The sequence below is a fragment of the Ascaphus truei genome, chromosome 1, assembly GCF_040206685.1.
Source record: "Ascaphus truei isolate aAscTru1 chromosome 1, aAscTru1.hap1, whole genome shotgun sequence".
Classification (NCBI taxonomy): Eukaryota; Metazoa; Chordata; class Amphibia; order Anura; family Ascaphidae; genus Ascaphus; species Ascaphus truei.
Genome location: NC_134483.1, coordinates 160,534,916 through 160,549,789, shown reverse-complemented (window position 1 = coordinate 160,549,789; position 14,874 = coordinate 160,534,916). Strand labels below are relative to the sequence as shown.

Here is a 14,874-nt window from a genome sequence, read left to right as displayed (position 1 = left end):
CTTAACCTTCACTACCACTTTAATACATATGTGGCAGCTAAGAGATTAGGAAGAAAGCCCTGAGGAAGCGCAATATTGAAAGAGTGAAGCTTGTTGACACACTTTCTGGCCTTGGTCTTCACACACCAGCATGCACGTTTGCAGTAGTGCCTATAGGCATGTACGCAGTGACACCTATATGCACTAACACACATGAAAGAGACATGAGCCATTAGTGGATCTTGCCCATAGTGTGGAGACACTGACTACGCTATACACAAAATGTTATTATGTGCAATGGGATGTAGAAAATCTTTCCAGAATAGAAATGAAGCATACAAAAGGAACCTACAGTGAATGTCTTAATTGTAAATTAAGTTGTGTCTTCAAATTTCTATTAAACAAATATTCTGAGGCTTTGTAGCACTTCTTTTTATAGCAAAATAACTGCCAACCATTTTATGGGGGTATTCATTAAAGTCAAAGGGAGTTTCTGTGTGCCAGTGCCCCAATCGGCACTATGACCATGTAATGGATAACTCCTTACTACTTGGTGAACACAGAGATGTCCTTTGACGTTCACAGTCCCAGACAGAGGACAGTATTGCAAAATGCCTAATACATAACAAGGAAATAAAAATGCTTTATCCAACTTCTAAACTCTTACCTGGATATGTTTGCTGTATTAATTCAAAACTGGCTGTATGACCTGAAAGGAAAAAGATTACACAAATAAGATGCAATCAAAGTTTCCATTTCAAAGCAGCCATTTCAGGACAGGGCTGAGGGTCATATTTACAGAGCAGGCTTCGGCCATCATGTACCTCCCAACGCTGGAGGACACCTAACAGCCCAAGGTAACAGGGAGGTATGGTGTCTTCTAGCGCCGGATGCTGCCTTTAGCAGAAGACTCTTTACAAAATATGGGCCATGGTATCTTTCCTGGACTATGAACTATGATTGATCAGCAATGAACACAAAAAAATCATTCATATTGTCACTATGTGACAGTATACACAACGGTGTACATAGAATTTACGGCCACAATAATTCCCTGCCCCAAAGAGCTTACAATCTAATGTTGATGCCTGAGGCACAGAGAGAAAAGGGATCTCTCAAAGGTCCCAGGGATTTGACAGATCATTTACCGTTAAGCAATGCTTTTTTCCCATGCATTTACATATATACAGTACTTAAACAACATTTAAAATGAACAGTGGTGTTTTCTTTCAAATTGTACAGATGTTTCTGCAGAAATTGCTTAGTGATAAAGAATCGTCAATGTGCAGTCTATATGGCAGGTATGCAAAACAATAAAGCAATGGACTTCATTCATTTAGCAATGTATCAGTGGCACAAATTGGACAGGCGTCTGACAAATATGTTATTACCACATAATAAGCCAGGTTAAAAGTTAGCATGTCATATTATCCACATTATTGATGGCATTTCTATTAAGCAGAGTCTACAACATGTAACACTTCTAGGCACCTCCCATTGAAAAACGTTAATATACTGTGTGCAGTTTACCAATAAGACATTTTTATATACGGTATGTATGTATATATACAGTATGTATGTATATATACTGTGTATATATATATATATATATATATATATATATATATATATATATATATATATATATATATTTATATAGATATAGATATAGATATAGATATAGATATATAATATAATACATTGTACTAATAAATCTTGGCATCACAACTTGCAATAGAAAAAGACACAATCTAGCCTTTCCATCACACTTTAATGTGACCTTATGACCCACTGCTTACGCAATTACCCTCTTGACCTTGCCTTATAAAATTTGCACTTTCACGTACTCCTTATGTCTCTTTATGATTCCCAAAAAGCCAGTTAGATGGAAGATCTTCGGGGCAAGCACTCCTATCCACCAGTGTTAACTTTTTATTTATTATGCACTTATTTGCATTATTCTTCCCTGTGGAATATTGTGTATAATATCTCTGAAAAGCACTGTGTTCATAGTTGGGGCAATGTAAATAAAAATATTATAAATCAATGTTTACGTGCCATAATTTACCTTCATCATAGAAATTATCAAATCAATGTTTTGGTGTCATATTAGTGGCCGATGGAACAAAATCTTTAATTTATAATACAGATAATGCACTGTTGCCCTTTACTGAGCAGACCACAAAGACTTCATACCAAAAGATAACTGACGTACTTTCCAGAAGTTGCACCACTGCAGCGGGGTCTATGGCTTTTCGAAAAACCTGCAATGAAATGACAAGAGAATTTTAACATTCTTCACATAAAGGAAAAGCAAGTTTGGTAACTCTGTTCTCAAGGATTCTCATGGAAAGAAGGTGTACTATATGCAGAGCAAAAGGCAAAGTTATAAGGATACCAAGCTAGGAGTTTTCCAAAATATCCAATATCATCATATTCTTACTATACAAATGTATAAAGTGAAAGGTAAATCTAGTGTTTTAATAGGAGTATTTATTTGGATGAATTGGTTTATTTATAATTCTTTATCACTGTGGTACCATAGGGCAGGGGTGCGCAAATGGGGGGGGGGGGGCGGGGGATTTTCTAGGTGGGGGCGCGGTGTTTACAGAGACCCCACGTTTCCCCGAAGGCATTTAAATTAAATGCCGGGGGGACCGCGGGAGGGCTCTGTAAATGTATTTACCTTGGCTTCCAGCGACGCGTCCCCATAGCAACCAGTCGTCGTCAAATGACGCCGCAGGGTCACGTGACGTTGCCATGGCAATGTGATGTCACATGACCCTGTGGCGTCATTTGACGCCGGAGCCAACAAAGGGGGAGTGCGCTAGCAGGGGGGGGAATCAGGCAGCGGCGCGCAGACTAAAAAGTTTAAAGAAAATAAAATAAGGTTGGTAATGTGTTTTTAACGGCCTTGAACTCACTCTCAAGATACACTGTAGGTTATTTATTAGGGGAATTGCACCTAGGTGTAGATAACACTATGTGTATGATACTTTGTTTTCAGTGACTTTAATGTGAAAGAGAAATCAATATTCATGGTAATATTGTTTCTTTATAACACTTCATTGATTCGTATAAGGCTCAGTGAACAGGCTCTGTTAGGAAAAATATATATCTGTTCTGAATTACTGATATCCCAACTATCTGTACTGTTCTCCGTTGCTGGCTCTGTCAACAGAGAAGAAAATGCTCTGAATATTATTTGGGACACAAAGACCATTGGGAAGGAAATGTTCAAATAAGCTTGCTCTGTGTCATGGAAATTGCACGTCTCACTTTTTAAAATATAAGATAACGATGTCATAGTTTACAAACACATCGTACCGTCTTTCTAAGATTGCCAACTTCCTGACGCAGGGCCCTCCTTGTCTACTGTATCAGTGTATGTTAAGGTTGCATTATTGTTATGGTCTGTGCAACCTATTGTACTGCACTGTGGAAGAAGTTGGTGCGTTATACATGAGATGACCATGACTGAAGCAGTGGCTCAGTGACTCTGATAACAACGACACTGAGATTGAACCAAGGAACCTTGTTGAAATCCCGGTGTCAGCTGCTTGTGACCTTGGACAAGCCACTTTATCTCCCTGTGCCTCAGGCACCAAAAACAGATGGTGAGCTCTACAGGGCAGGGACTGTGTCTGTAAAACTCCTATGTGCTGCGTACCGCGCGCTCTACTGTAATTGTGAAGCGCTGAGTCCCACTGGGAGAAAAGCGCTATGTAAAGTAAACTTATTATTATGATGATAATAATACGACTGTCTACATTTTAACTACACGCAAGTTACCTTTAAAATGGAAAAAATAAATACTTTGCAGATATTTATGGAAACATCAAAATATATTAAATAACACTCACCTTTTCAAACCTCATTTTTTCATGCAACAACAGAGGAAATACTGATGGAAGATATTTGGTCTCCTTACACTGACCCAAAATGGAGACACTGAGGAAAATATCATCCTTTTCTGGTAAGAGCACACCAGGGCAAGTAACCTGAGAGGAGGAGAATCACAATTCACATTTTTCAATGGACAATGTAAAAACATCTGCACTGTACATCAAAACTAACCACATCTACAGTATCTATCTCAATGCCTTGTACAGTGTACACACAGAGCGAACCCTACTCCTATGCGCGCCTCTGTCAGGAGATGAACAGCACACTAATGTATACATTTCATACCATTCTTAATGGAGGCACTATATGCAAAACCAGCAACCAATTTAGTGTTCGCGAAGATTATTAAGGTATGATACGCACAATGTTTATGCTCATTCTAAATTAATTGTTCTCTGCCATTATGTGCTATTGCCATGTTTTTATCATTGTAACACGGACGTTTTACAGTACACATCTAGTTTCTACTTAGCAATAACACAGCGACTTGGGGATTTGCTGTGTGTTATGAGCTGCAAGTGTCTTTTCATTTTGCTTTTAGTGGTGGACACGCTATAGATCATCCATGTTTTCTTCATTTTATGTACCTCCTTTGTCACATATAATGCTTGATCAGTGATGTAGCGAAGGTTGGGCCCGGTCGGCATACAGATAACAAAAAATCCCTAAGCCATTACAGCTACTGCCAAACTGATGGGGGTCATGGTGGCTTAGTGAATTTTGCAGCCAATCCAAGGAAACTCACACTACAAAATTAACCACGGCAGAAGTTTGGACTTTACGCATGTTTTCCCTCCTGCCTCCATGTTCTTGTACATGATCTCGAGACGGGAGGTGGAGAGAGCAAGGTATGCCCAGTAGTTAGGTTCCTCTCTGGCCACACTTACATCTCTAAGTGCCCAACACACAGGATTAGTCCTGGCTACTCTCCTGTGCTTGATGTACTGTAATAGCAGCTGATACAATTCATCTTCTTCTAAAAGGTAGACCATCATGTTGATGGACACATGTTGTTTTCATAATCAGGCTACTTTCCTTGAAGGTTAGGGGACATATTTACTAAGCAGTCTGCTTCCATTAGCCACCTTCCAGCACTGGAAGACACCTTGCAGCCCATGTAGACCAAAGAGCTGGAAGGTGTCTTCTAGATTCAACTGTTTTGAGCAGAAACTCCAAGGACATATGTGCGTAAATATCTACTGTTACTGAGATTCACATTTGTTAGTAATGTTACAATAGCACTTCCTCTATCCAAATTTTTTTTTTTTACATACAAATGTGAATACAATAGTACTTTGAAAACCTATTTCAGGCTGGTTTACATTCTGTAATATCTGATGTGTTCAATTATATAATAGATATGATAGTTGCATTTATCTGTACGTCCATAAATTATGAGACACGTACTTCCTATAGGCTAAAATCGACGAAAATTATTCATCATCACACATGTATGTTATGTACCATATAATCTTTTCATTCATTCTTCTCCTGCGAACATCAAATAATGAAGTGATATATTTTCTTCAAAGATGTAATTGAAGATGTCTATAAGATCACTGCAGCTACTGAATATACTTTGACAAGTCTTAGCATCTTTTTTTTAACCTTCGACATACTATTTATTAGCGCTATCAAGATGTAACTCAACAAAGAGGGGAATTCACTAAGCCCCAATAGAGGGGTATTGCACTGTGCCATTCAAGTACGTGGCAGCTACATTGGGATTGCAGCGTGATGCCCCTATCGGATCTAAGTGAATCCCAGCGTTAGTTAATATTGTATTACGATTCAGCTGTGGCAAACTGCAGCAAATTTAATGGCAAGTGCAAGGTAACAGGACTGCAGCGTCCCGAGGAAACAAAGGCTATAACTGGATTGTATGTTTGGATTGAACCCATTTCCTTATCTAATTGTTCATAATAATACGGTTCATGGTTTACCTTGAAGCTCCCTGCAATAACATCACCACGACCACTGTGCGCTATAATAACAAGTGCAGGTAATCGTGACGGCTACCATTTCCTTCTACGTTTGTTTCACACAAATTGAGGTTATATAACGTTTTCTTATGCTTTGAGACTCCTTTCAATTCTTTTTTATATCCCTACATGTTAACAAAGAAACAGCAGAGTATAATAGTGTTGTTGCAAGGACCTCCAACAGTGGAGAGGTTATTATGCGAAGATTGAAAACTAAAAGTACATTACCCGCTACACAAAGTTAGGCTTGTAATATAGTGTGCGCTGGTGCAAGGCCGCGCTGTGATTGGTTCATAGCGTCACGTGGCACGGCGACAGCGCAAAAATACAATTCTCTTGTATTTTCTCTGGTATGCTGCGCCACTGCTCACGCGTCTTGACTGTATCAACGTCAGCCTCCCACAGTCAATTGTAATTGACCGGCGCGCGCACGGTAGAGAACAGCGCACTCTATATTACAGGCCTTAGAAAGTACAAACGAAGAGGAGAATCAGTAGAAGGAGATAAGCAGTGCACTGCTGAAATGAACAAGCTCAGCAACGTTAACATTTAAAAGTAAAAATTTATTGTGATCGTGGCAGCACTGGAGCAAAAAAATCACACGGAGGACCAGGAAGAAACTCTGACGCGTTTCGTATGTGGAGCACTTTGTCAAAGAGTATTATTGCCCGGCGTCTAGGTTGTTAAATAGTCGGCATAGAGGAGGAGTCACTGCGCACACCTGGCAACCAACAGCGGCAGACGATGTGTAGAAAGTCTGCAGGTAAGGGCTCACAGGTGACGACAAGTGACCCCACCAGGTCTGAGGGTTCCATGGCACGCAAATAAATAAATACATAAACCAAAAAAAGGGGTTATTTAAACAGAATATATATATATATATACATAACCAAGGTTAGAAAATTATATGTACTGTATTATAAATAAATAATTAGGCTGAAATGGTCCTGCTTGTGATTTTTTGCTCTACTGATGCCACGATCACAATACATTTTTACTTTTACATTTTTCCGTTGCTGAACCTGTTCATTTCAGCAGTGCACTGCTTATCTCCTTCCACGGATTCTCCTATTCATTACACCAGAAGGACGCACGCTACAAGGAGCCCTGCACCAGATCACCGTGAGTACAATTGACTAACAGACTCTGTTTGCTCACTGGAGTCTATATAACAAGGGACACCATCTGATTGATCACACACAGTCTTACCTTCCATTAACCATTAACCATTATCTGTGGGGAAGGGATTTGTTTTCCACCTGCCCTCACTAGCCAGGCGGGCTCACCTGTCCCTTACATCCCTCACTAAGCACCAGACCCACACTCAGGAAGGTTGTTCATATTATTTATAGTGTGTAGTCCTATGCTATCGGTGCATCCAGAGAAGTCTCCAGAAGATTATGGACTAAAGAGTTGTTTATATTGGACTTTCCTAGCAACATTGCAGTATATAGGCTCTGTGGCACTGGACTGGACTTTGCAGTTCTTGTTTCTATAGAAAGTACAAACGACATTTTCCAATAATCAATAAATAAAACTAATTAACATAAATGTGCAAAATAAATGTATCATTAAGAACATTTTGAATATGCTTACCGCATGAACTTGAAGCTCAATCACAACTTTCAAAGGCATGTCTGCCCTTTGTTGGAAGACAGATGAGGAGTATCTTAGCTAGGTAGAGGTAAAAAATGTTTCAGGCACAGGTGAAGGGTCAGTGAATAGTTATGATCTTGCTAATAGTGACACAGCCGTCTTTTTTCTGTACTGATGTTTATACGGCATTCAAATGTAGAGCAGCCTTTCTGTCCCTGCGCATGAGGAAAGAAAACACACAAACTTAGCATTGGCCAAAGATGCATATCATGCCTTCAGTGTAAAGGTCTAGGTCAGGAGATATAGTAATAGGTATATTCAACATTAAATGTACGGGATAGGTGAGAGAGGTATACCGAACACTCAATGAACAATATTCAGTGCTTGCCATGTCGAAAGCTTACGTAGGGCTACTACTACATGAATATATGGAGCTGTTGCCGAAGGGTGTGTGAAAGCCTTGAAAATCATACTGGGGCATATGAGTGTCTTTAAAGTGAGAATTTATTAGATGCTGAAGGGTTATACAGGGAATATATGAGGGGTGTAACAATTGAAGGGGTATAAGATGCTATAGGGGTTTAGAAGTATAATTGATGAGAGTGTGTAAAATGCTCTAAGGCATATAAGAGGGTGCAATAGAGTAGATAAAGATGTATAAAATAACATAAGAATATAAGGGTATATGGGTGTAATAACAACAATTCCTCATGTGTTACTGTGAAAAGCTTTGGTGATGGCGTCTCCACGCTACACTCCCTTGCTGATCCTTATCTTGTTTGTACAGTATCTTCATGTAATCTAATGGTTGATGTGGCTTTCTTTAAATGTTCTTTATAATATCAATGAACGCTTCTTCAACATTTTGTCTTCTTAATGCATTTAAAGCCGCTGAGGTGTAAACAGAATCAAAGGTTTTTTAGTAATATACGAATCCTAAGGGGAGTGGTAGATCGTATTCATTACTTTGGGAAATTACTTCTTGTAGGACTTGGATGTGGTCCATTGTGTTGTACCTACTGCAAAATGCTTCTCTAGGCTGGGCAAAGTCCAGGGTATGTTGCAGCCGATTAGTGAGTATCTAATGTCTTCGTAAAAATCTTGTAAATCATTGGAAGTAGACTGATTGGTCTACAGTTCTTGAGGTCTTCTTTGTCTCCTTTCTTGTGGATGAGGATAACTAAGGACTGTATTACAGTAAGCGAGCGCGTCAATGAGAAATACCTGTCTCCCTATGACAGTGTATATAGTGCAGACGCATGCGCGCACGGCAGAGAGCGTTGGTGTGGCAGCTGTGTGGAAAAACAAAGAAATTTGTATTTTCGAGCAGCTGATGTGCCACGTGACATTGTGAGCCAATCACAGTGAGTGAGGCCCTTGTGACATCATGGCCACGCCTCCTAGTCACGTGCCATCATCGTTTGGACTATACACACAAATCGCTTGCGCCACATGCACGCGCAACGTCATGCGTGCGCACACGCTATAATACAGACCTAAGGCATTACATCATTGTTCAGGAATTTCCCTGTTCTTCAAGTAGCAGTTGTCCGTGGGTCTTTCTGCCTTAAGTTTTGTCTACAGCAAGTGAAATGCATGCTCGATTGGGTTGAGATCAGGTGATTGACTCGGCCATTGCAGAATATTCCACTTCTTTGCCTTAAAAAAAACTCCTGGGTTGCTGTCGCAGTATGTTTTGGGTCATTGTCCATCTGTAAAGTGAAGCGCCGTCCAATCAACTTCGCTGAATTTGGCTGAATCTGAACAGACAATATATCCCTATACACTTCAGAAGTCATCCGGCTGCTTCTGTCTTCTGTCACATCATCAATAAACACTAGTGACCCAGTGCCATTGGAAGCCATGCATGCCCATGTCATCATGCTGCCTCCACCGTGTTTTACAGATGATGTGGTATGCTTTGCATCATGAGCCGTTCCAAGCCTTCTCCATACTTTTTTCTTCCCATTATTCTGGTACAGGTTGATCTTAGTTTCATCTGTCCAAAGAATGCTGTTCCAGAACTTGGCTGGCTTTTTTAGATATCGTTTGGCAAAGTCTAATCTGGCCTTTCTATTCCTCAGGTTTATGAATGGTTTTCACCTTGTGGTGAACCCTCTGTATTTGCTATCGTGAAGTCTTCTCTTTATGGTAGACTTTTATAATGATATGCCTACCTCCTGGAGAGTGTTCTTCACTTGGCTGGTTGTTGTGAAGGGGTTTTTCTTTACCATGGAAAGGATCCTACGATCATTCACCACTGTTGTCTTCCGTGGACGTCCAGGCCTTTTTGTGTTGCAGAGCTTACCAGTGCGTTCTTTTTTTCTCAGAATGTACCAAACTGTTGATTTGGCCACTCCTAATGTTCCTGATATCTCTTTGATGGATTTTCTTTTTGCAGCCTAAGGATGCCCTGTTTCACTTGCATTGAGACCTCCTTTGACCGCATGTTGTGGGTAGACAGCCTCCAAATGCGAATGCCACACCTGGAATCAACTCCAGACCTTTTACCTGCTTAGTTGATGATGAAATAATGAAGGAATAGCCCACACCTGTTCATGAAACAGCTTTTGAGTCAATTGTCCAATTACTTTTGGTCCCTTGAAAAAGAGGGGGCTACATATTAAAGAGATGTAATTCCTAAACCCTTCCTCCAATTTGGATGTGAATACCCTCAAATTAAAGCTTATAGACTGAACTTTAAGCCCATGTTCATTATTTAACTGTAACTTGAATTTGTTATGGTACACAGCCGAAATAACAAAACTTGTATCAGTGTCCAATTATTTACGGACCTAACTGTACACACACACACACACACATATTGTAATGAAGAAACTATTCATAAAATATATACGGGGCGTGGCAAATTACAAAAAGTGTCACTAGTCCCTCCTTCACTTACCTGGCATATGTGGACGTGGTGGCAGTACTGACTCAAGACGGGAGCGGAAGAAGAAGAAGCTGGCTGCAGGAGAAGACGATCACCAAGTCAGCAGGAGGCGTTAGATGGCAAAAGGCGAGAGGCGGGGGAAGGAGGAGAGTATTCAGATACATGTGAGCAGCAAGAGAAAAGCCGGGTAGGAGCCGTCCTACCCGGAAGTCTTCAGTGACTTTACTGAAGATTTCCAGGTCGGACCGCAGCCGGTGTTTCTCCTGCTGCTCACATGTATCTGAATACTCTCCTGCTGCCTCCGCTGCCCATCTTTCGCCATCTAAGGCCTCCTGCTAACCTGCTGACATAGTGATTGTCTTCTCCCGCCACCAGCTTCTTCTTCTGCTCCTGTCTTGAGTCAGTCCTGCCACCGCCTCGCCAGCTCACAAAATCCACTAGCCCCTGGTGAGCGGGCGAATTGATTTGTTGAACACTGTGTATAGATAGATAGGTAGATAGATAGATAGATAGATAGATAGATAGATAGATAGATAAGAGAAAGCACACCATATATACAAAACAATTACCTCACAATTGACAAGTGTACGCGTTATAAATAGTATATTAAAAATATACTTCACCAAAATCAAATGACCAGGGAAGGAAATACACTACAGGCAGATGAAAAAAAGGGTATTTAATCTGCTCAAAGTAGGATATAGTTCAAAAGTTAGTTCAAAGTGAATAGTTCCTAGTACAATAACATCCAGTAAAAGTCTCTCTGTAATCCGTTGTTTTAAAACTAACCACCCACAAGTTATTAAATAGGCCTCTGATAGTGGTTAAATCAGGGGTGGGTTAAGGTGGGGGCACGTGGGGTATGTGCCCTGGGCCCGACTATTCATGGGGGCCTTCCACTTGACTCGCTCCAATTGCTGCCAGGGAGCCCCCGGGCCCTGGCTCTCCACAGCAGCTGTGACGTTGCCCCGCTGGTCGGGGCTTGAAGCTGGGCCCAACATTCACCTCCACTTGTGGGACCTGCACATGAAGCCAATGTAAAGTAGACACAGCTTCATCCCCTTTCACTTTAGGTTAAAGTTCTTTGCTCAGACATCTCCCTGTGTCTCCCCAGGCTCTGTGCAACCCTGGTCTCTCTCTGGATGAGCAGACGGAGAGCTACAGTACCTCGTAAAGGTCCCCAGAGGCCATGCTGGAACCCAGGATGTGCGCTTGTTCCCCTCTCTGTGTGTTTGTGCAGAATGACAACACTGGCTCTTGGGAGTATATGCAGAATCACAAACAGCAGCTGGAATAACCACCTCTGGATCAGCCACAGGGAGTCCCTAGCTCCCGCCCTGCTGACTGTGCAGAGGGAGAGGCAGCGCAGCCAGGGGGAGCTCTGCAAGGGCAGGAGATGAAGCAAAGGCTCATGCTGCGGGGCATGGAGACCTGGATACATGAGTGGGGGGAGAGAGTTGGTCCATATAGACATGCTCTTAATTGTATTTGATGGTCATGTGGATACGACCACAATACATCCCCTGTCTTCAGTGCCTCAGGCCTCCCAAAGCCTTAATCCGGCCGTGGGTTACCTGGGTGCTTCCTCCTTAAAACTAGAAAATAGAAGAGCACCAAAAAACGGAGCTACAGTACAGGAGGCTGAGCTCCGGCTTCCCCGTGTCACGTCACCCACAGAATTTCCCCACCAAGAGGCAGCCACCGGAGAGCTCGGGAGAGAGTGCAGATAGAGGGAAGCAGGGACTGTAGGGGAAATCAACAACAGGAAGCCTATGCAGTCCTCTTAGATGTGCCTATAAAATATGGATATATTGTAAGTATGTTTTTGTCCCTTTTTTAATTAATGTATTAAAGATATTGCCCTATGAAGGTGTGCTTGGTGTGCTGGTCTATTTTCTTATATATATGTAGCCTAGTGTCCCTGGCTATAGCTTTCCACTGGCCTCAATACTATAAGTCCTGATAGGAACAGGCAGTGTTGGGATTAATCTCCTGCGTAGGGGCTAGCCTGCCGCCTGGATGTGTACTATGTTGCCATATCCAGGGGCAGGCCTAACCGGCAGTTGGAGTGTCATACCAGGGAGGGTACTGACTGGTCACATGTATATGGTGTGATGCCTGTCAGAACCTGGACCTGCCCTGTTATGGGGCGGGGTTACAAGCCCTTCTCCCCAGGTATAAAAGCTGACACTCCACCAAATTGAGGAGGCTAACGGTGTGTTGGGTGTGGTATGGTGTGATACCCTTGTCCCTGCAAGAGGGTAAAGGAGCTGAGGAGGGACTCTTGGGGCCTCAAGCCCCTTGGGTCTGCTCCAGGGAGAATTGGAGGATGCCATGCTGTATGCCAAATAAGCATGCCGTTGTACCAGCAATAATGTGTGGTCATTGTAAAGGAGAATTGCCTGTGGGGACCATCCTGCTTCTAGCAGGATCCTCATGGGATGGAGGTACTGCACCCTAGGAGGAAAAGCTTACCCTATTGTCGCTCCCAAATAACTTCTGCGGAGCAACTCAGACCTCCTGTAACCGCAGGTAAGCTACAGCACTAGAGAATCACCCATGTAGTGGCCAGATCTCCCGTGGGAGGGGGGGACGGACAGGTGCTATATATATATATATATATTATATAGGGCTCGACAAATTATAAGAAAATCCCACTTGCCTGGAAAAAAAGGCACTCAACGTCATGTAGCGTCCTGTTGTCATAGCAACGCGGCGTCAAATGCTATGTTCATGTGAGTTGCGGGGGGAGACATGTGAGTTTGAGGGAGAGATGCAGGAGAATGCCGGTAGATGCCACACCACCGGTAAGACTCGACAGCGGGTAAAATGCACTCGCCCCAGGCGAGTGGGCGAGTGCATTTGTCAATCCCTATGTATATATATATATATATATATATATTAAAAAAACATACGATACCGTTTGAAGCATGAGATCAGGAGACAGCACTCTGGTAAGTTTGATCACAAGTTTTTGTATTGAAAAAGACAACGAAACATCGGTTTATGTGTCTTTTTCAATACATAAACTTGTGATCAAACTTACCAGAGTGCTGTCTCCTGATCTCGTGCTTCAAACGGTATCGTATGGTTTATTATTGCTTTATGGGACAAGCACCCAATTTTTTCTACTTGCAAGTGGAGTGCCGGTTGCTTCATTGGATTATATATATATATATATATATATATATATATATATATATATATATATATATATATATATACTGTAAAAATCCATAAATACTATGCTGCTTACTGTGCACTAGACAAGGGGTGCGCAAACCGGTGGGCGCTCCCCCCAGTGGGGGCACCAGATTATCTGCGGGGGGCGCGGAGGTTACAGAAGGTATTTAAATTAAATACCGGGGAAGCGGTGAATGCCTCTTTAACGCTCTCTTACCTTGGTTCAGACTTCTTCCGTTGACGTGTTGCCATGGCAACGCAGCGTCAAATGTCGCCAGAACATCTGAGTCAATGTAAGGAGGGGGGCGCGTGGAGAGGGGGACAGTCTTCAGGGGGAATAGATTGCACTACCCTGCACTAGACTGTAATTGTCAAGTGCTTTTGAGTCCCATTGAGAGAAAAGCGCTATAGAAAATAAGAGTTATTATTATTATTATTAATATGGGTTATTAATATGTGTATCAGTGGTGTAATCTAGTATATGAAATGCAGGTGTGTTTAAATATTGTTAGTATAAATATACATGTGCGTTTGTGTAAATATATATTTGATACAAAATAGTATTACCGTCGTACACATGCAGCGCTGGTCTCCTCTCTGCTGCTGCTGCTGCTGCCTCCTCGGAGAAGCGTCTCGTCTCCATGGAGACACAAACATTCTAACCCTTGACTCTGTGCCGCCATCCTTACGCGACCCCTAATATGACCTCCACAGGCCACCGTTACTCGTCCTTACGAAGCAGTGGTCGAGGCAGCCATCTTGGTAGGGGCAAGACCATGAGAGTGCATGTAAGCATGCGCGGCGTGGTAGAGGGGGAAACATTGGCCTCTCTGCAGCAGGAAGAGGAGGGCGCTGCACGTCCGGTTGTGTGTCTGGCTGATGTTGTTTTGTTAGCAGGTAGGTGTGTGCATAGTTGTTTGCATGTACTGCCGTAGGTAGTGACAAGTTGCAAGAGTTGTAAAATACCTGAGATATTAACAGTACCCTCCTCTAAGCAGATGTATTGAGGGTTTCTGTATAGAAACACTATCTATGGGATTGGTGTTTTATTATCTTGGCAATTTGACTCATTGGAAATTTATATATTTTAGTATCTTGGGAGGAATGAGGGAGATTTCTTAATTTCCTATTGTAGATTTGCATCTGTAAGAAAATATATAAAAACATCTTCAATCAGTTCTTACCAGGGAGTCTTGGGGTATATGTATATTTGGACTTTTAAAAAAAACCTTCTCTTGCATATGGGCTTGCATGAAATTGCCCTATAGTGTATTGCAAGCCTCTCTGGAGGCTACAGCAAGTAATGACAAATATACAATTTTCCAAAGTTCAAAG

The 14,874-nt window shown here is 42.0% G+C and overlaps 2 protein-coding genes across 9 annotated transcripts in view; one reads left to right on the top strand and one right to left on the bottom strand.

Moving 5' to 3' along the window:
* Positions 1-14,332, bottom strand: part of SPATA6L (spermatogenesis associated 6 like) — a 39,749-nt gene extending 25,417 nt beyond the window's left edge. For 3 of the 7 annotated variants that reach the window (XM_075596866.1, XM_075596904.1, XM_075596924.1), the window contains exons 1-6: positions 14,107-14,332; positions 13,757-13,944; positions 7,464-7,678; positions 3,843-3,980; positions 2,195-2,243; positions 647-688 (exon numbers count right to left, since the gene is read on the bottom strand). In XM_075596866.1, coding sequence (XP_075452981.1) covers positions 647-688; positions 2,195-2,243; positions 3,843-3,980; positions 7,464-7,502 — 268 coding nt within the window. In that variant the 5' untranslated portion in view covers positions 7,503-7,678; positions 13,757-13,944; positions 14,107-14,332. Of the gene's footprint in view, positions 1-646; positions 689-2,194; positions 2,244-3,842; positions 3,981-5,828; positions 5,993-7,463; positions 7,679-13,756; positions 13,945-14,106 lie in introns of all 7 variants that reach the window. The other 4 variants (XM_075596914.1, XM_075596874.1, XM_075596882.1 and 1 more) reach the window with 4 other exon arrangements.
* Positions 14,308-14,874, top strand: part of CDC37L1 (cell division cycle 37 like 1, HSP90 cochaperone) — an 18,643-nt gene continuing 18,076 nt past the window's right edge. Inside the window, exon 1 of one of the 2 annotated variants that reach the window (XM_075596944.1) lies at positions 14,308-14,436. Coding sequence is in view for 1 of the 2 variants with exons in the window: in XM_075596937.1 (XP_075453052.1) it covers positions 14,334-14,436 (103 nt within the window). In the remaining variant the exon portion in view is untranslated. The remainder of the gene's footprint in view (positions 14,437-14,874) is intronic. The other variant, XM_075596937.1, reaches the window with a different exon arrangement.